Genomic DNA, 15984 nt, shown 5'->3' with positions numbered 1-15984 from the left:
GATACAAACCAGTTAACTCTTCCCCCCACTGGTTCTCCTCTCATTATTCTGGGATTTTATGCTCCTGGGACAGGGAAGGAACAGAACATCTCCAAATAGCAGATGTCTGGCAGGCCCCCTAAGATCTCAGCCCACCCAGTGTCTTCACCTCCCCCAGATGTGCCCCACCCAATGCGGACGCCACGCAGAGGGAGACTCAGAGAGTACTGATCACTGTGAGTCAGCAAGGACTTTTCTGATCCCTAGGGACTGGACATACTTCCGAAGTAAGATAATTAAATATATTTTAAATGGTAGAAATACAGTAGTATTTTTAAGTGGCAAGTTTAAGAGCAGGCTCAGACCTGGCAGGTCAAGGCGCTCACGCTCTCTCAGTGTGACCGGGTCCCTCTCCAACCCTTTGTCCTGCTATATGACTTTGGGGGGCCCCATTCACAGGAACAGTTTCACCCACTGTCTCTGGGGCCTACAGCAACTCCAGGCTGACAGCACTCACCGTCTGTACTAGTAGAAAAGGTTTCTCCTTCCCTTGTGTTCCATGGACAGCCATGGCTTTAAATGCCATTGGTCTAACTTGGGTCATATTATCATCTTTGAACCCATCAGAGCACCCAGAGGACAGAACCTAGGATCGTCTAAATGTGGATTATATGCCCATCTTCAAGGTGGGTGGAACATGGGGTCAGCTCTCTGAAAACATTCATATTAGAAAAAGGTAAGAAGTTCCCTAAGAAAAGCTGAGGTTCTGGGCTTTGACTCAGGAACATGCTGGCTCGAGGAAAGCAGCAGACTCCACCTCACTGACCGCCCACAGAACAGCTGTGGGACACGAAGGCCAAGGAAGGAGGGCTGACTGAGGGCCAGGAGCTGAAGCCACCCGTCCAGCGCCCTTGTGGTTGGTCCTCCCATGGCAGCAGGAAGCCCTTCCACTTGCAAAAGGCACAGACCTCTCTCATGTCCCTTTTGGTGGGAGCCTAGGAGTCACATCTGCCCCCAGCTACCAACCCCCGCAAGCAATACTGCTCATTTATCCAGTCTCCTCCCTCTCTTAAAAAGAGCAGAGACTACTTGCTCAGTGAAGCAGTCGGAGGCTCAAGGGTTGCTCCATATCACGGAATCCAGGACTGGCAGCTCTCAGAGCCCACATGGGTGCAGGTGGTTCCCCAAGACCAGGCAGCCTCAGCGAGAACCTCCCCTGAGGAGGTACAGCTGCCCCCGTACCTTTGAGTCATGATGAGTATGAGTATCAAAATCTGTGACACCTGGCAGGCCAAAGGACTGCAGGGCCATGGTCTGCCGGACGGTTGTTGTGAACAAGGACACACAAATGTTTAGAGCGCTACTGCCTCTCTTGGCAGGCTACAAGGCTGTGAGAGGGAGACCCTTTTCTCAGCCACATGGATGTTGCTAACTGAAACATCCCAAGGGGCTGTCCACACTGCCCAGGTAGCTGCTCAATGGCCCAGAAGCACGGTCAGCTCAGTAACTGGCTACAGGGGCTTGACAGGGACCAGGATCACCTGAGCTGGTGGCCCACAGATGACTGCCTGAACGGTCAGAGGTCAAGGGCTATCCTGAGACTTGATGTCTATTGATGCCCACTCTAATGGGACAGGGGATGCCTGTGGTCCCAGAAGGCCCCCACAAGCACTCAGGAGGCAGCACCTGAGGGTTGGTCAGTCACTGCACCAAGTTCTGTATAAATTCACACATGACCATTGAGTGCCCTCAGTCAGGCCTGTGCTGGGCCGGGTCCTGTCCAGCCAGAGTGGGGCAGGCACTGCCCTCCCCAGGTCACATGGCGGGAGGAAACCCTGTGGACAGTAACCACCTGCTGAGGCCCTAACAACCACTGACCGAGGCTGAGTTGCATTTGACACTGTCGGTGACCAGAACAGACATTTCATTCTTCTGCACCAGACTTCAGGACTCAGAAGTAGACGACCAGCGTTCCAGGTCAACTCCACGTCCACAAGCAACCCAGGGAAAGTCCTGTTCACCCCAGAGGCCTCAGAGTTATGGAGGAGAGGGAAAGCGGGCATGGACCAGTTATGCTTAACCCCAACATTATTACACTAACTCAAACACCCAAATCCCTACCATTAACTCTAACCCTAACCCTCTAAACCTACCCTCCTACCTCTAAATCTAAACCCTAATACTCCTTAATCCCTTACCGCTAGATACTGGACTTAACCCCTAAAATCCCAACCCTGACCCTGACTCAGACCATCTAACCTAACCCCTGACTCTCTAACATGCATCCTTCCACTCTGGTTCCTCAAAACCTCATCCTCTTACTGTTCCCTCTAATTCTGTCCCTGACCTTCAAACCCTGACCCTGATCCTACCTTCTAACCTTGAGCACTGAGCCTGAATCTCTATACTTAACCCTGATCCTTTAACTCTGAACATTACACTATCCCTAACCCTAACCTCAGACCTGACCATTGTCCTACACCACCCTTGACTCTAAACACAGGCCCATGTCAGAACAGGCTAAAAATTTGAACCCTACTCCAATCCCTTTTCCCAGTATAATCAGAACCATAATGTTTAGTTTTCTGTGAAGCTAACACTGCTCACGTATGTCTTTTCTAAATGAACTCTAAACTGAACAAAATCTTAATTTTTACACCCACATAACCCTATATTGTTAGTGGTCATATGGACAAACCCTTTGCCTATACCTAATCCTAAACCCTAATTCTTAACCCTAACTTACACCGACCTCAACCCCAAACCTAACTCAAATCTAACACTGTCACTCTGACCTCTAACCACCAATGTAGCTAACAGTCACCCCAAACCTCAGCCAATGCCTGCTCATCCCCAGCCCTAACTTACCCACCACTCTATCCCTAACCCTGAACGACAACCACATCCCCTCTGAGGCCTTACCCTGGCTCTTCCAGCCACCAGTCTACCTTGATCCTCACCCCAAAGCTGAGCTAACCCTTGCATCTCAACCAGGCCCAGAGCAAGTTGAAGAGGTTTTCAGCCTCTTCTGAGCTCTGCCCACTGTGCACTCAGCCACGGGCCCACAGAGACAGCTCACACGTCTGCCTCCACAACCCCTGTATACAGCATCCAGCAGCATGGTGGGGTTTTGTTTTTGATTTTTTGCTAAGTTTTATTTTAATCCAAGGACTTTGCTTCATACAAAATGTCATTGTAGAAACAACAGCAGAATCCAAAGTGTGGCTGATAAATATTACTCAGGCAGCAAACTAGTCAATCACAGAATTTTTTTAAAAGTGAGTCCCAGTTGTGTTGCATGGTTGGGACGTCTCTTTTTTTTTTTAACACTGTTCTTAAATATAAAGTTTTGCAACAAACCTTTGATTTATATCAAATATAATTAAAAATTAACAAATGAATACATTGTATCAAAAAGTACGAAGATATACATCTCATGCACATACTTGAATATATGTATATATGTATATATTTTACATGCTCACATGACTTGTTCAAACTACAGCCACTGCTTGACTGGTTCCAGATGCAGACAACTGGTTGATGCATTTCAAATTTGGCAACTCACTATGAGATTTTGAGGGAAATATGATAGTTGAGAAGAGACAGCACAGAAACAAAACACAGAGTTGGGAAAACAAGACACAGTCTCTCCCTCACTCTCTGTAATTTTTCACCAATTCCAGTGTCTGGAAGGATCCAGACAAACCAGCAAAGCTGTGTGGGTCTAGGAAAGTGGATTCTCTGCCCAATATGGCCTGGGGAAGCAGCTATGGTTCAGCACAGAATGAATACATTCAAAATAATATGGGCTGGGGGACCAGAGACAAAACATCAGTACCAAGATACACATCCTTCTGCTTCGCAACCAGAGCCAGTGATCACATGCACAGAGATTCTGATTTTCGTCGTATTCTATTGGAGTAAAATACTCTGTTATCTTAAAGTTTCAGAGTGTTGTGCCTTCGAGTAAGGAAATTCTATAAAATGGTTTGGTCACAATCATGCTGAAACCCTAGAACAGGTGGCGGTCTTGTGTGTTTTATCTCTGTTAAACGTGTGTCTTTTGTTGCATAGCCCTATGGGTTAACGGCATCCACTCACTGGGACACACAGACGCGCACACACGAGACACCAAGTTTCTTCAGGAGAGTCACAGGCGAAAGCCGACGGGAACGCTCAAAGGATCCAGCAGAGGGATCGTCTCACACTTCACAATACGGAGCACACACCGGAATCGGCCCATCTAGACGCTCCCTCTGTTCACAAAACAAAGGGTCTCCCGGTGTTTTATGTACCCCGTCCTCACTGTGGTCTTTCTGTTTTGAACGTGGCCCTGAAGCCGGACTTCCTTATGCTGCCTGCTTTCCCAGGTCTTATGCCAGAGCCAGGTGGGCTCAGACGCCCAGCACAGCAGCCACAGCCAAGCTGCTCCTGGGTCCAATTTCCAGCCACGGTTCAGTGTGGTTCCCCACCGCCCTCACCTGCTCAGACCTGGGCACTTCTGCCCCCACTGTGCCATCTCCCCCTTCGCACCAGCCTCTCCCCAGTAAGCCTTCTGTGGAAAGAAATTTGCACAACTACAGAGATTGCGCCCTGCATCCCTGAGAATCAAGTGGAGAACAGACTGATCGCGGACACGGGCCTCTCTCCACACGCCCTGCAGCCTCTCTACTGGTTTGAGGAAAAGGGGCAACAGCCACTTCATCCCAGCTACGACCAATCTACACGTCTTCTACATGTTCTCCAGCGTGTCCACCTTCTGCTCAGTTGCTGTTTGGAGTGGTCTCCACAAAGCCCGCTTGCGGTGATGGGCCCCTGGGAGCCTGCGTGACGGGCTCGGAGGTCAGGCACTTGGTCGAGAGCAGCGGGAGCTGGGTGGTCCTGTTGGCCGCTTGTACTGGACACAGAGCATCTCCCCGAGCAAGCCAGGAACACACGTCCTGCAAGGCTGAGATCCTCCTACAGGTTGGATGTTTTGCTGTTTCGTTACTGTTCCCTTCCCCATTATTCTGGGTGTTTCTTTTTTGACTGAGTACATAGAGTTGACAAAAGAGCGAAGGGTGTTGTGACTAAAAACCGAAACCAGGATCACGAATGTCGCCCAGGTTTGGTCCCTGTGAGGGCCGGCTGTCGGGAGAGGCCGTGTCTGCGTGTTTCTAGTGCTTTCTGCCATTTCAGGTACGAAGGGCGCCCGGACTGTGGGCGTGAGGGTGCTGACAAGACCTGCTCCGTTTACCACTGACTCTGTCCTGAGGTCTCGCCTGCTCCTCTGCACCACACATTTGGATAAAAGATGATCCCTACGAGATTCAGACTTCCTACGGAACGTTCCCAGCACACACCCTGGATGCTGGGCTCTTCAGCGGGTCCCCCTCAGCACACACAACCGCGTCCTGTGCGGGGTCTGTGCCGAGACCCAGGGAGGCAGCGTGGGAGGGGTGGAGAGGGAGCAACCTCCCTCTACAAACCGCTCATCCCGCTGGAGGAGGAGACACAGGGCAGGCCCTCCTCCCAGGGCTGCGGCCCACCTCGGTGCCCCGAGCGCCCCCGGGGCCCAGCGCGGATGATAAAACTCATCACCTGGACGCGCCCGCCGGGCGGTGCGGCTAGCACCAGTGGTCTTGGTCAGGGTGGTGGTAGCTGTGCCGCCCCCGGCCGCCCCCGCCCGAGCTGAGCCCCAGAGTGCAGTGGTAGCCGTTGGGCACCCGGCGGAGGGGGTGGGACTGCGAGGTCAGGGAGGACACGTAGGAAGTCCGGGAGGAGCGGCCCGAGTTGGTGGCCACGGCCTCCTCGAAGGTGAGCGTGTCCTCAAGCTGGGTGCGGGCCGCAGCCTCGCTGTCCAGACGCTGCCCCAGGTAAGGGTCGGAGCCAATCCGAGAGCTGGGGGCCAGCGGCTGGCTGAGGGGGTCTCTCTGGAGCAGGGCGTTGTGTTCCGAAAGGCCACGGCTAAGCCGGCCGGGGGAAAAGGCAGGGAGGCTGGTCTGAGCCCCGGCAAAGTGGACAGGTGAGGAGTTGGCCGTCTTATAGGTGATGCTGGGACGGGGGGTCAGCGGGGTCTGGGGGAGCTGCCTCCGCCCGCCGCGGCCAGGGGTGCTAGCACCAGATGTCGACAGCAGGGGGCTCCCGTTCACGGAGCCGCTACCCTGCAAGAAAGCGGAACAGAGCAAACCCAAATCAAAGGGCAGGGAGGCAGGGAGCGCAGGTAGGTGAGATGGAGCGGGAGGCCCCAGGAGGGTGGGAGGGCAGTGCCAGAAGGGGCTGGGCACAGGGCCAGGGAAGAGGAGAACACAGCCCAGCCCATCTCAGGCGGGGAGGAGAGAAAGAAGGAACTGGGGAGCAGGAAGGCCAAGGCCCCGCCAGGCAGGATGGACAGGCCAGGAAGCCAGGAGCAGGCTCTGGCCTGGGAACCAGGACAGGAGAGGGCTCCCTCCCAGGGCCCGAGGGAATGGGATGCGGGTGGGAGCATGGGGGGTCCCGGGGCCCATGTACCTGTCTCGGGGGTCCTGGCTCCTGCCCGGCCGTGGGCGACGTGGGATGGCTGCTGAGAGAGGGCTTGGGCTGCGGGGGCTCACGGCCCCCAAAGCGGTCACAGGAGTAGAAGCGCTGCTTCTCAGAGGAAGAGGAGGAGGGCTGCCTCCGCTCCTGGGACCGGCCCCGCTCCTGCCTGCGCTCCCGCCGGCAGCCTGCTGCCCCATCCCCTGGGGGCGGCGGGGGGCCCGGCCCCGCGGTGCTGTAGGGCGCTGGCCAGGGGAGAGTGAAAGTCAGCCGAGAGGCTGGGGTGGCGGGGACACAGACCTCACCCAGGCCCGGTTCCTCAGGGCCAGCAGGGTTCCCAGGGAAAGGTGGGAGGTGGTCCTGTCTCCACATTCAGGGTTGCCCGTGGGGTCATGAGTTACAGAAGGGAAGAAGTTCTCACAGGGATTCTTGGACCCCAACTGGAGCCACCACCCCCCGAGAGCCCCTCGCACGCACCGCCATCTGTGTCTGCAGACAGGCCGGGCCCCTTCTCCAGGGACTTCTGCTTCCGGTCCCTGCGGCGATGGCAGCGGTGGTGGTGGGGGGGGGCGGCCTGGCTGGCTGGAGCGCGGTCCAGGGCCGCGGTGCACAGATGAGCCACGTGGGGCCTCTGGGGTGCCAGTGTGGAGATGGAGCGCTTCATGGGGCTGGCATCTGGGGGTGGCTGTGGGCGGGGACATGGGTGGGCTCACAGCCTGAGAGTGGGGTCCAGCCTCCAGGCAGCAGCCAGGCCATGGGGGCTGGCAGACCACAGGACACATCCCATTGGGAGGAATGGGCCTGGGGCTCCATCCCTGAAGCTGGGGTATCTCCCCAGACAGGGCAGGCTGAGCCCCCAGGAGGGTGGGGATGGGGGAAGGATGGTGCCTAGGAGGGCCTGGCCTGGGGAGGACCACTGGGGGTCTGGGGTTCAGGGACCGTGAGGCCTTTCCCTCTCCCTGGAATACTCTTCCCCACCTGAGATCCACCCTTTCTTCAAAAGCACCCTTTGCACAAGTTGCCATTTATGTGTCTGTCTCTCCCAAGCCAGGTGAGGCCCAGGTCCCTATAGGACAGGGAAGGTGCTGGGAAGAGGGGCTGCTGGCCTGGCTGGAAGGGTCCCAGATGGGACCCAGAGCTGCCTTGGCAGCCGTGGTCGACCACTCTGCCAGCCCTCTGTCCATCCAGGACTGTGAAGCTGCTCCTCCAGGGCTGAAATCAAGACTCGTGGAAACGCACGCACCCACAGCCACCGTCAAGCTCAAGCAGCACGGAGGGAGAGGGGGCACCAACGTGGCACCGAGGGGAGGCGGCCAGGCCAGGAGGGCGCTGAGCAGCGGGCAGAGCTGGGCCGGGAGGGGCTGGAAGAGGCGTGCTCTGCCTAGGGACTCAGCCCACAGTGCACAGCCCCAACCCAGGGGCTTCCCTGCCAGGCTGTCCAGTGTCCCAGAGAAAGAACAGGGTCACCCCCTGAAAGGGACAGGGTGGCTGCAGGAGGCACTGATTTCTGGGGAGGGGCAGGGCTTGGGGTAGGGAGAGGCATGTCCCAGAGAGAGGGAAAGGCTAGGTCGGGGCCATGGGGCCACCTGTGGGCTGCAGGCCTCGGTGCCCAGACAGGCGCTGAGCACAGTGGGCAGTGAGGACTCTAGACGGCCTGATAACACCTCCAGAGGGTTTCCAGCGGGGCTGAGGGTGTCCTGGACACAGTGCATTTGGGAAGCTTCACCCCAGCAAAGCCCACCCGTGGGATGCAAGCTCCTCCATGCCAAGTCTTCTCAGCTCCAACCCCCTTCCACGACCCCAACCCTCCCAGACCACCCACCTGAGTCTCTGCTGCCAGGCGGGGCATGGAAGCTGCTCGGCCCTGGCTCTCCAGCCCAGGTTGGGGCTCCCCGTCAGGGCCTCTCAGGACCATGCTCTGCATCTGGACGTCCACAGCCTGGGAGTACAGCAGCCCCCCAGTCACACCCACCCCATCCCACTCTTTCCCCCACACCCCAGCCTCAGCCCGCCTGCTGCTCTCACCCTCCCCCACCCATTCTCACCCTCCCCCACCTCGGACCCCAGCCCCGGGAGCCCTCACCGGTTTTCCTGTCTGCACCGGGATCTCTGTGGAGTGGCCACGCTCCAGGGGTGTCCTCACCTCGCAGGGGACCTCCTGGGTCCTCTGAGTGCCCCAGGAGACAGACTCCTTGATGCCGCCCTCTTGGGTTTGTCTATGGAGGAAAGAGGATCATCCTGTTGGCCTGGAGGCCCACGGGCCATAGAACCTGGCTCCCACCCAGAACCAGGCTCCACCTGCCAGGAACCTCCACCTTGACCCTGTTCTGGGCTAGAAGGAGCCCAGAGGGATGAGACCCCTTGAGTGTGGCCACTCCCAAGTAGAGGCACAGCAATAGCCTCTCCAGGAGGTACAGGTACAGTGGGCCCCCTGCCATGGCTCAGCGTGGACAGGCAGAGAGGAGACCCTAATGCGGGGGCAGCTGGCCTACACAGGGGCTCACCTGTGTGGTAGAAGCAGAGATCGTCCCCAACGAGGACAAGGCCACACGCACACACGCAGAGGCACGCAGCCTGCGCTGCAGCTCATTAGCCCTGACAAGCAGGGCTCGTCCCTACTCCCCTGACCCGAGCCTTCTGCCCTGAGCCCCTCTGGCGAGGCCACTTTGAAGGCCCTCCCAGCACACGAGCCTGCCCGCCTGCCCTCGCCCTCTCAGGGTGTTTAGTGTGTCTCCCATGTAGCCCAGCACTGGCCTGGGTTTCTCTTGCTCTCACATGTAGTGAAGCATCACACACAGTCTCTGTCACCCAGGGTGAGTGGTAACAATCACACTCAGCTTGGAGGTGACGCCTGATGACCTCAGCTGGCCACACGAAGGACCTGACCCACCATCGCTGGGGTTTCTTAGAAGAACACCCTTCATCTCCCCAGGTTGCAAGCACCTCCCCTGTGCTGTGTGTCTGGGGCTGCTGCAGCCTCGGGAGAGGACAGACACTGGCCCCAAGGCCTGGTCACCCCTGAGGCCACACCATGCTGAGGCCAGGCAGGCACTGATACCACCCATCAGAGGGCTCAATAAACGCCCCCACTGCCTGGCCCCAGTGCAACAAAAAGTGGTATAACTGACTTGTGCAGACATTATACCATGGGGCAAGTGACACTCATTCTCCTGAACCGAAAGCTCAGCTCAGTCCACAAAGACACTTCCCCACCCCACCCCCTCCGACACATACATGTACACTCAGGATCCACTGTTTAAGTGCGCAAACGGGATCTTAACCGACATGGAGAAAGGCCGCCGCCCCGGGGCCCACAGGCACTCTTCCGGAGCACGGTGTTCCTGCGGGAGTGCTCCCACTTGAGCTCAGGTTCTCCCGGTGTCCTGTGGCCTCTCGACCTCTGGACTTGGGCCTTGCAGTGCCACCGCCCGCCCCCATCCCCCCAGCTTGGGCCTGGGACGTGACCTGTTTTGGCCAACAGGGCACAGGGAGAGGCCTGAACGCCCGCAGCCTGCACTTCCCCTCAGGTTGCTCTCTGGCCTCACAGTACAGATGCACCCAGGACCCAAGCCATCCTGACCCAGGACCAGGTCTGGAGCACTGCCAGGTGGGCTCCCTCAATACGGCAGTTTGTTGCACAGCAAAAGCTACATGGCTAGCAGCCCATGAACCCAAACTTGGCTTGCAAACAAGTGTCCTAAACACACACAGGAGAGGAAGAAACCGGGAGCCTAGCCATGCTTGCTGCTGAATGTTGCTCTCCAGGACAGCAGATGGGTGTGAGGCCCACCCTCGGCCCCTGCCAGTGAGGCAGAGCGCACGTTGTTTTGGCCAATGGGATATTAGCAGATGTAGGAGCCCTGGCCTGGAGGGCGGCTGAGAGAGCCCTGCCCTCTAGTGCAGTTCAGCCTGGCACCACCTTCTGCGCCTCGGCCAGAGTCCCATGGTGCCTGCTATTCCATAGCACTTGGTTTGGGGGTCATTACCAAGAATTGCTGAGGGTCAGTACCAAGAGTTACATGATACGGCAGGATCTTACCAATTTGGCTACAAAATGCAGACATAAATGGAGGGACTCCCCTGGTGGTCAAGTGGCTAAGACTCTGAGGCCCCAGTGCAGAGGGCCTAAGCTCAACCCCTGGCTGGGGAGCTAGACCCCGCATGGTGCAACAAAGAGCCTGTATGCTGCAACCAAGGCCCAGCGCGAGCGCGTGCTCTGCTGCTCGGCTGTGTCTGACTCTCTGTAACCCTATGGACTGGGGGATCTTCCCAGCCCAGGGACGGAACCCACGTCTCCTGCATCGGCAGGACTCTTCACCACAACTCAACATGGGACACCCACGACCTCGCACAGCCAAAGATTTATATACACATATATATAACCAAAATGGAGATCTGAGGGGGAAAGTCTCTTAAAGAAAGATGAAAACACTAAATGGCCATTACCAAAAAGTGGTGAGAAGCTGGAGTGGAAACAGAAGCTTCTTAATGGTCTGCAGGCCACCAAGGCCAGTGAGGAAGCATGGGGAGCCTTCACCCGACAGAGAGGCAGGAGCACACAGTGGGGGGCCCAGGCTGCAGTGACAGGCTGTCCAGCGCAGGTGCCCCCAGTGCTATAAGAGCTCCTGTCTATCGTTACAGCAGCAAGCTTCAGATCACCCACAGAACCAGCTCTGGCGGCCGCCTGGACCAGCTGGACCCACAGTAAAGCCTTCTGGCGGCACTGGGTGCAGGTGGGTGGCGATAAGACCCGAGGGCTCCCCGTCCTGGAGCGTTGCTAGAAGGAGCCCCGGGCACCCCGGATGGACACCGGAGCAGCAGGGGTGAGAGCAGGTGGAGCCCGGGAGCCCTGCCCTCCTCCCGTCCCCGCCCCGCGCCTGCTGGTGGCACTCACACTGCCCCACCGTTGCTGAGGGAGGCCGAGCTCTTCTGCCGAAGGAAAACGCGGGCTCCTCGGAGCACAGCCGGCTGAGTCTGCTCCAGCGTGGCCTTCAGGGGGTGGAACAGGGACACGGGGCCCATCTGCAGAAGGACGTGGGGAGGGGTCTCTGAGGCCTGGGAGGCACAGTGGACAAGGGCACCGCCATGTTTGGCCACCTGCCCGGACCCCCCAGCACGGGAAGAGGATCCCTGGGCCTGCCCTGTGCCCATCAGGAGCCCTTTCCCAACTGGGCCTGTAAGTGACTTCAGGAGAGTCCTTTCATTCCTTGGAGCCTCAGCTTCCCTTCCTACACAATTCGGGGACAGGACATCATCATCAACTTGGACTGCCTGGCAGAGACCACTAGACTTGAAGGTTGAGAAGAATTTGGAGATTTCGGGGCTGGGGGGTGGGCACCAGACACTTCACATGCCAGGGATGAATGTCCTGTAAGCTCTGGACACCGCACAACTTTAGAGATGAGAGTCTACACACTCTCGCTCAAGGTCTGGGCTGTGATGAAGTCGTCATCTTTGGAGGATGACCTCTGGAAGACAGGCCCCAAACCATCCCACTCTGAGGTGAGTGGGACCCTCATGACACCGGGCTGTCGGGGGCCCTGCCTGTGTGCCCCTCCCAGATGACCTCAAGTACTCTTCAAAGAAGCAGCACTGCCTGCAGCCTCCATTTTCAGCCCACATCTCTGCCCTGGACATGACTAGCTCTCCACACGAGGGACTCCCTAACAGCAACAGGCAACTAGTCAACAGGAGCACAGACTGGGTGGGGTTTCTGACTTTGGGGGCTGGCGAGGCAGCCACAAGAACCTCTCATCTTCCTTTTCCCGCAGCACTTTCTCCAAGAAGGGGCTGGGTCCCCTCTGCTGCCATACAGCAGAAGGTGCCAGAGTCTCAGGGTTACTTTTGGGACTCCTGGAAACTAGTACCTGGGCCAGGCCTCCAGGAGCTTGGTGAATCTGGTCTCTGGTGGTTTTGTTCTGTTTGTAGAAGTCGAATATCATCAGAGCTGCGTACACCTTCCCCACCGTCATCTCGTCGGCTGGAGAGCACGACAGGCAAGGGAGGGAATACAGAGAAAGGGGACACGCGGGGAGGCTGGGTAAAGACTCCTGGACCCGAGGACGGGAGCTGCACTGACCTTCCCCAGGCCCTGCCGTGCTCCACCCAGCAAAGCACAGCTCAGTTTAACCCCAGATGTCGTCCTGGCCGCTCCAACTGTAGGGGTCTCCTATTTCCCTGGATTTTCTGCAGGGAAGTCCCCACATGAAGAGTGTGGGTGACTCTACTCAATGGAATATGGCCTCGGTATCTCCTCCCATAGCCCCTGTGCCCCCACCGTGGAGACCAGAGTTTGGGGCTATCAAGGAGGTTGAGCCTTCCTCTCCAAGGTGACGCAACAGCTGCCCTCACCTAGGACTCTCGGCTCTGCCTCTGAGTGGGGCATCAAAGGGGGCAGACAGGGTGAGTCTCTCACCCTACTTACGTTTATGGGGTGGCACCAGTAAGTCCAGGGTCTTCTGGGGCAGATTGGCCCACACGGAGGAGATCTCCTTCCTCAGCTCTGCGTCACACTGATGCTGCTTCGTGCCAGCTGGGGCAGGACAAGGGTGGGCAGAGGGAGGGCTGTGAGGAGCCATCCCTTAGCCCCGCAGGGGAACAGGCAGAGGTGGGTGGGGAGAGACCTGATCCTGGGGGAAAGTTTCTGAGTAAGAAGCACTGCCGTGAGGGCTGGTCAGAGAGCTCCCAGCCAAAATGTGTCTAACGAGGTTGAGCGAGGGTGCGTGGGCAAGCAGGAGTGATGGGCAGGAGTGGGGAGGGGAAGGCACGCCTCAGTGTTCCAGCCATCTATTCATCATTCCATTAAATCTACTGAGCACCTACCAAATGACAGGTGCTGTTCTAGGTGAAGGAACAAAATCAAAAGAAATTGCCCTGAGGAATCGCATGATTTTAATCTACAATACAGTAGCAATAAGTTAAAAATGAAGTAAGTTGCATACAGGAGAAACCAGGAGGGAGGGATGGGAATCATCAGGAGGGCTGCAGTGTGGGCAGTCAGGAACGTGTTCACAGGACCCTGGAGACAGAGGCGGCCAGGGAGTCAGCAGGGCAAGGCCGTGGCAGCAGGAGCAGACGTGCGGGGGGTGGGGGGGGGCTGCTGCTGAGAGAGGAAGCCACAGAGGGATGCTGTGCTCTGATCTAACTTTCTTCAGGCACCACGGTTATTAAGATATGGTTATCTACAAGAACACTCTCCTTGTTAGTTCCTCCACTCTGTGAAGTGCATCCAGCTGGGGACTCAGCACGATCCAGGCAGGAGCATGGCACTCCTGCCCAACTCCCTCTGCGCCCTTTGTGCTCCACCCCTTCAACCCCTTCCAGGGCCCTGGCATCACCAATGTGTTTTCTGTTTCTACTATTTCAACTTCTCAGAACGTCATACAGATGGATCACACAATATGCTGGCTGTCGAATCTGACCTTCCACCCAGCATGATGTGTCTGAGACCCACCCATGCCAACACATCAATGACCTCTCCCTCAGTTGCTGAGTGAGAACTGTCTCATCACAAAAAAACACCAGTTTGCTTATCTGTGACCACTTGGTTGACACCTGAGTTGTTTATAGTTTGGGTGATTATGAATAAAGCTGCAAACATCAGCGTAGAGGTTTGCATGTTTGTGTTTTCACGTCATCCCCCTTAGGCGTGGGATGGCTGGGCCCCACGATAAAGACCTGCGGAACTTTCCCAAAGCGGCCACACCACTGCGTCCGCACTAGGACACAAAAACCCGCGTCTTCTGCATTCTCCTCAGTGCTTAATGTTGTCGTTTCTTTCCAAATTGTTTTTGTCATTCAAGTTTGTTTGCTTTCTATGTATATTTTAGGGTCAGTTTATAAATCTCATCTCAAGAAGCCTGCTGGGATTTTGACTGGGATGACGTTGACTCTGCATTGTCACCGGGATGACTGATCAACAGGAGAACTGACAATACTGAGTCTGCCAAGGCATGAACATGGCTTATTTATTAAAGAAGATTCTTTTGGTCAATATTCTGAAATGTGCAGCATACACGCTAGCATATGTATTTTTAGAGTTAGCCAGCAATATAGAAATATTCGATGATTTTGGTGGAACATTTTTCAATTTCAATAGCTAATCCATAGGAATATACTTGTTTTTTATATATTGACCTTGCTATACTCATGTTTCAGTTTTAGTAATTTCCGTTTACAGCTTTAAACAACAGGAATATACCGTCTCAGTTCTGGAGGCCAGAGAAACAAGGCGTTAGCGAGGCTGTGGTCACCCCCAAAGGCTCTAATGAAGTGTCTTCTTGCCTCTTTCTAGGTTTCAGTGGCTCCAGCAATGCTTCATGTGCCTAGGCATGTAGATGCTTCAGTTTTGTTAACTTTTTATCCTATTCTTTGAGATTTTCTACATAGATAATCATGTCAATCATGAACAGAGGCAATTTTCTGTCATCCTTTCCAATTGGTACACCTCTTGTCTTTTCTCGACTTGTCACAACGGCTAGAACCTCAAGTATGATATTTGACAGAAATGGTGACAGCAGACACCCTTGCCTTGTTACTCATCTTAGGGGGAAAGGAGTCAGGCTTCTTTGTTAAGCATGTCATTAGCTGTAGGCTTGTCATAGATACCCTTGATCAGACTGTAGAAGTTTGCTTTAATTTCTAGTTTACAGTAGAATTTGTGTATCATAAGTGGACACTGAGTTTTGTCAAAGCTTTTTCTGCATCTACTGAGATAATCATCTAGTTTTTCTTCTTTGATATATTAAGTTGTATTAATTGAGCTCAAATTTGCATTTTTCATTCCTGGGATAAATCCTAGTCATCATATTCAGGTTGCTAACAGTCACTGAAAACCTTGTTGTCTTCATGAGGAATGTCGATCATTTTTGCTTGTAATGTCTTTGTCTAGTTTTGGTATCAGAGTCATGCTGGCCTCATAAAATAGATTGGAAACTATCTTCTCTTTTTCTGTTGTCTAGAGGAGTTTGTATAGAATTATTTCCTCCTTAAATGTTTGGTTGACTTCATCAATGGAGCCAACTGGACCCATGATTTTCTTTCTTAGAAGATCTTTAACTATGAATTTAACTTATTTAATATATACAGTATTACTCAGATTATCTATTTTCTTTTTTCAGGTTATCTATTTTTGAAAGAGCCTCATAGTTTGTGTCAAGGCATTTTTCCATTTAAGTTACTGCAGTTATCCATATAGGGTTGTTCATAAAATTTCCTTGTTATCCATTTAATGTTAGGAGGATATATAGCAATGCTCCCTGTTTCGTTCCTTATATTTGTTATTTTTATCTTCTACTTTTTGTGATCAGGCTAGCTAGAAGTGTGTTAATGTTACTGGTTTGATTGTTAGCATGACCATCCTGGCTGCTGTGTTGAAGGGAGACTGAAAGAGGCAAGGGCAGGAGCAGACCCGTGAGAAGGCTACTGCAACAGTCCCAGCCAAGACCTGACAGGCAGCGATGCGGACCAAGAGGGGGCAGGACGAGAGAGCAGACACTGATCGTATTC

General features: G+C 54.9%; 1 protein-coding gene across 10 annotated transcripts in view; it reads right to left on the bottom strand.

The window, feature by feature from the left end:
- Window positions 1-3107: 3107 nt before the first annotated feature.
- CACNA1B (calcium voltage-gated channel subunit alpha1 B) overlaps window positions 3108-15984 on the bottom strand; it is a 212391-nt gene continuing 199514 nt past the window's right edge. For 9 of the 10 annotated variants that reach the window (XM_027557028.1, XM_027557030.1, XM_027557031.1 and 6 more), the window contains 8 exons: window positions 12902-13009; window positions 12345-12457; window positions 11372-11499; window positions 8561-8693; window positions 8300-8416; window positions 6955-7162; window positions 6472-6722; window positions 3108-6125 (listed from right to left, as the gene is read on the bottom strand). In XM_027557028.1, the coding sequence (XP_027412829.1) occupies window positions 5589-6125; window positions 6472-6722; window positions 6955-7162; window positions 8300-8416; window positions 8561-8693; window positions 11372-11499; window positions 12345-12457; window positions 12902-13009 (1595 nt within the window). In that variant the 3' untranslated portion in view covers window positions 3108-5588. The remainder of the gene's footprint in view (window positions 6126-6471; window positions 6723-6954; window positions 7163-8299; window positions 8417-8560; window positions 8694-11371; window positions 11500-12344; window positions 12458-12901; window positions 13010-15984) is intronic. The other variant, XM_027557038.1, reaches the window with a different exon arrangement.

This window comes from Bos indicus x Bos taurus, chromosome 11 (genome assembly GCF_003369695.1).
Source record: "Bos indicus x Bos taurus breed Angus x Brahman F1 hybrid chromosome 11, Bos_hybrid_MaternalHap_v2.0, whole genome shotgun sequence".
Taxonomy (NCBI): Eukaryota; Metazoa; Chordata; class Mammalia; order Artiodactyla; family Bovidae; genus Bos; species Bos indicus x Bos taurus.
Note: the sequence above shows the minus strand (reverse complement) of the source record. Positions and strands in the feature narration are given on the sequence as shown.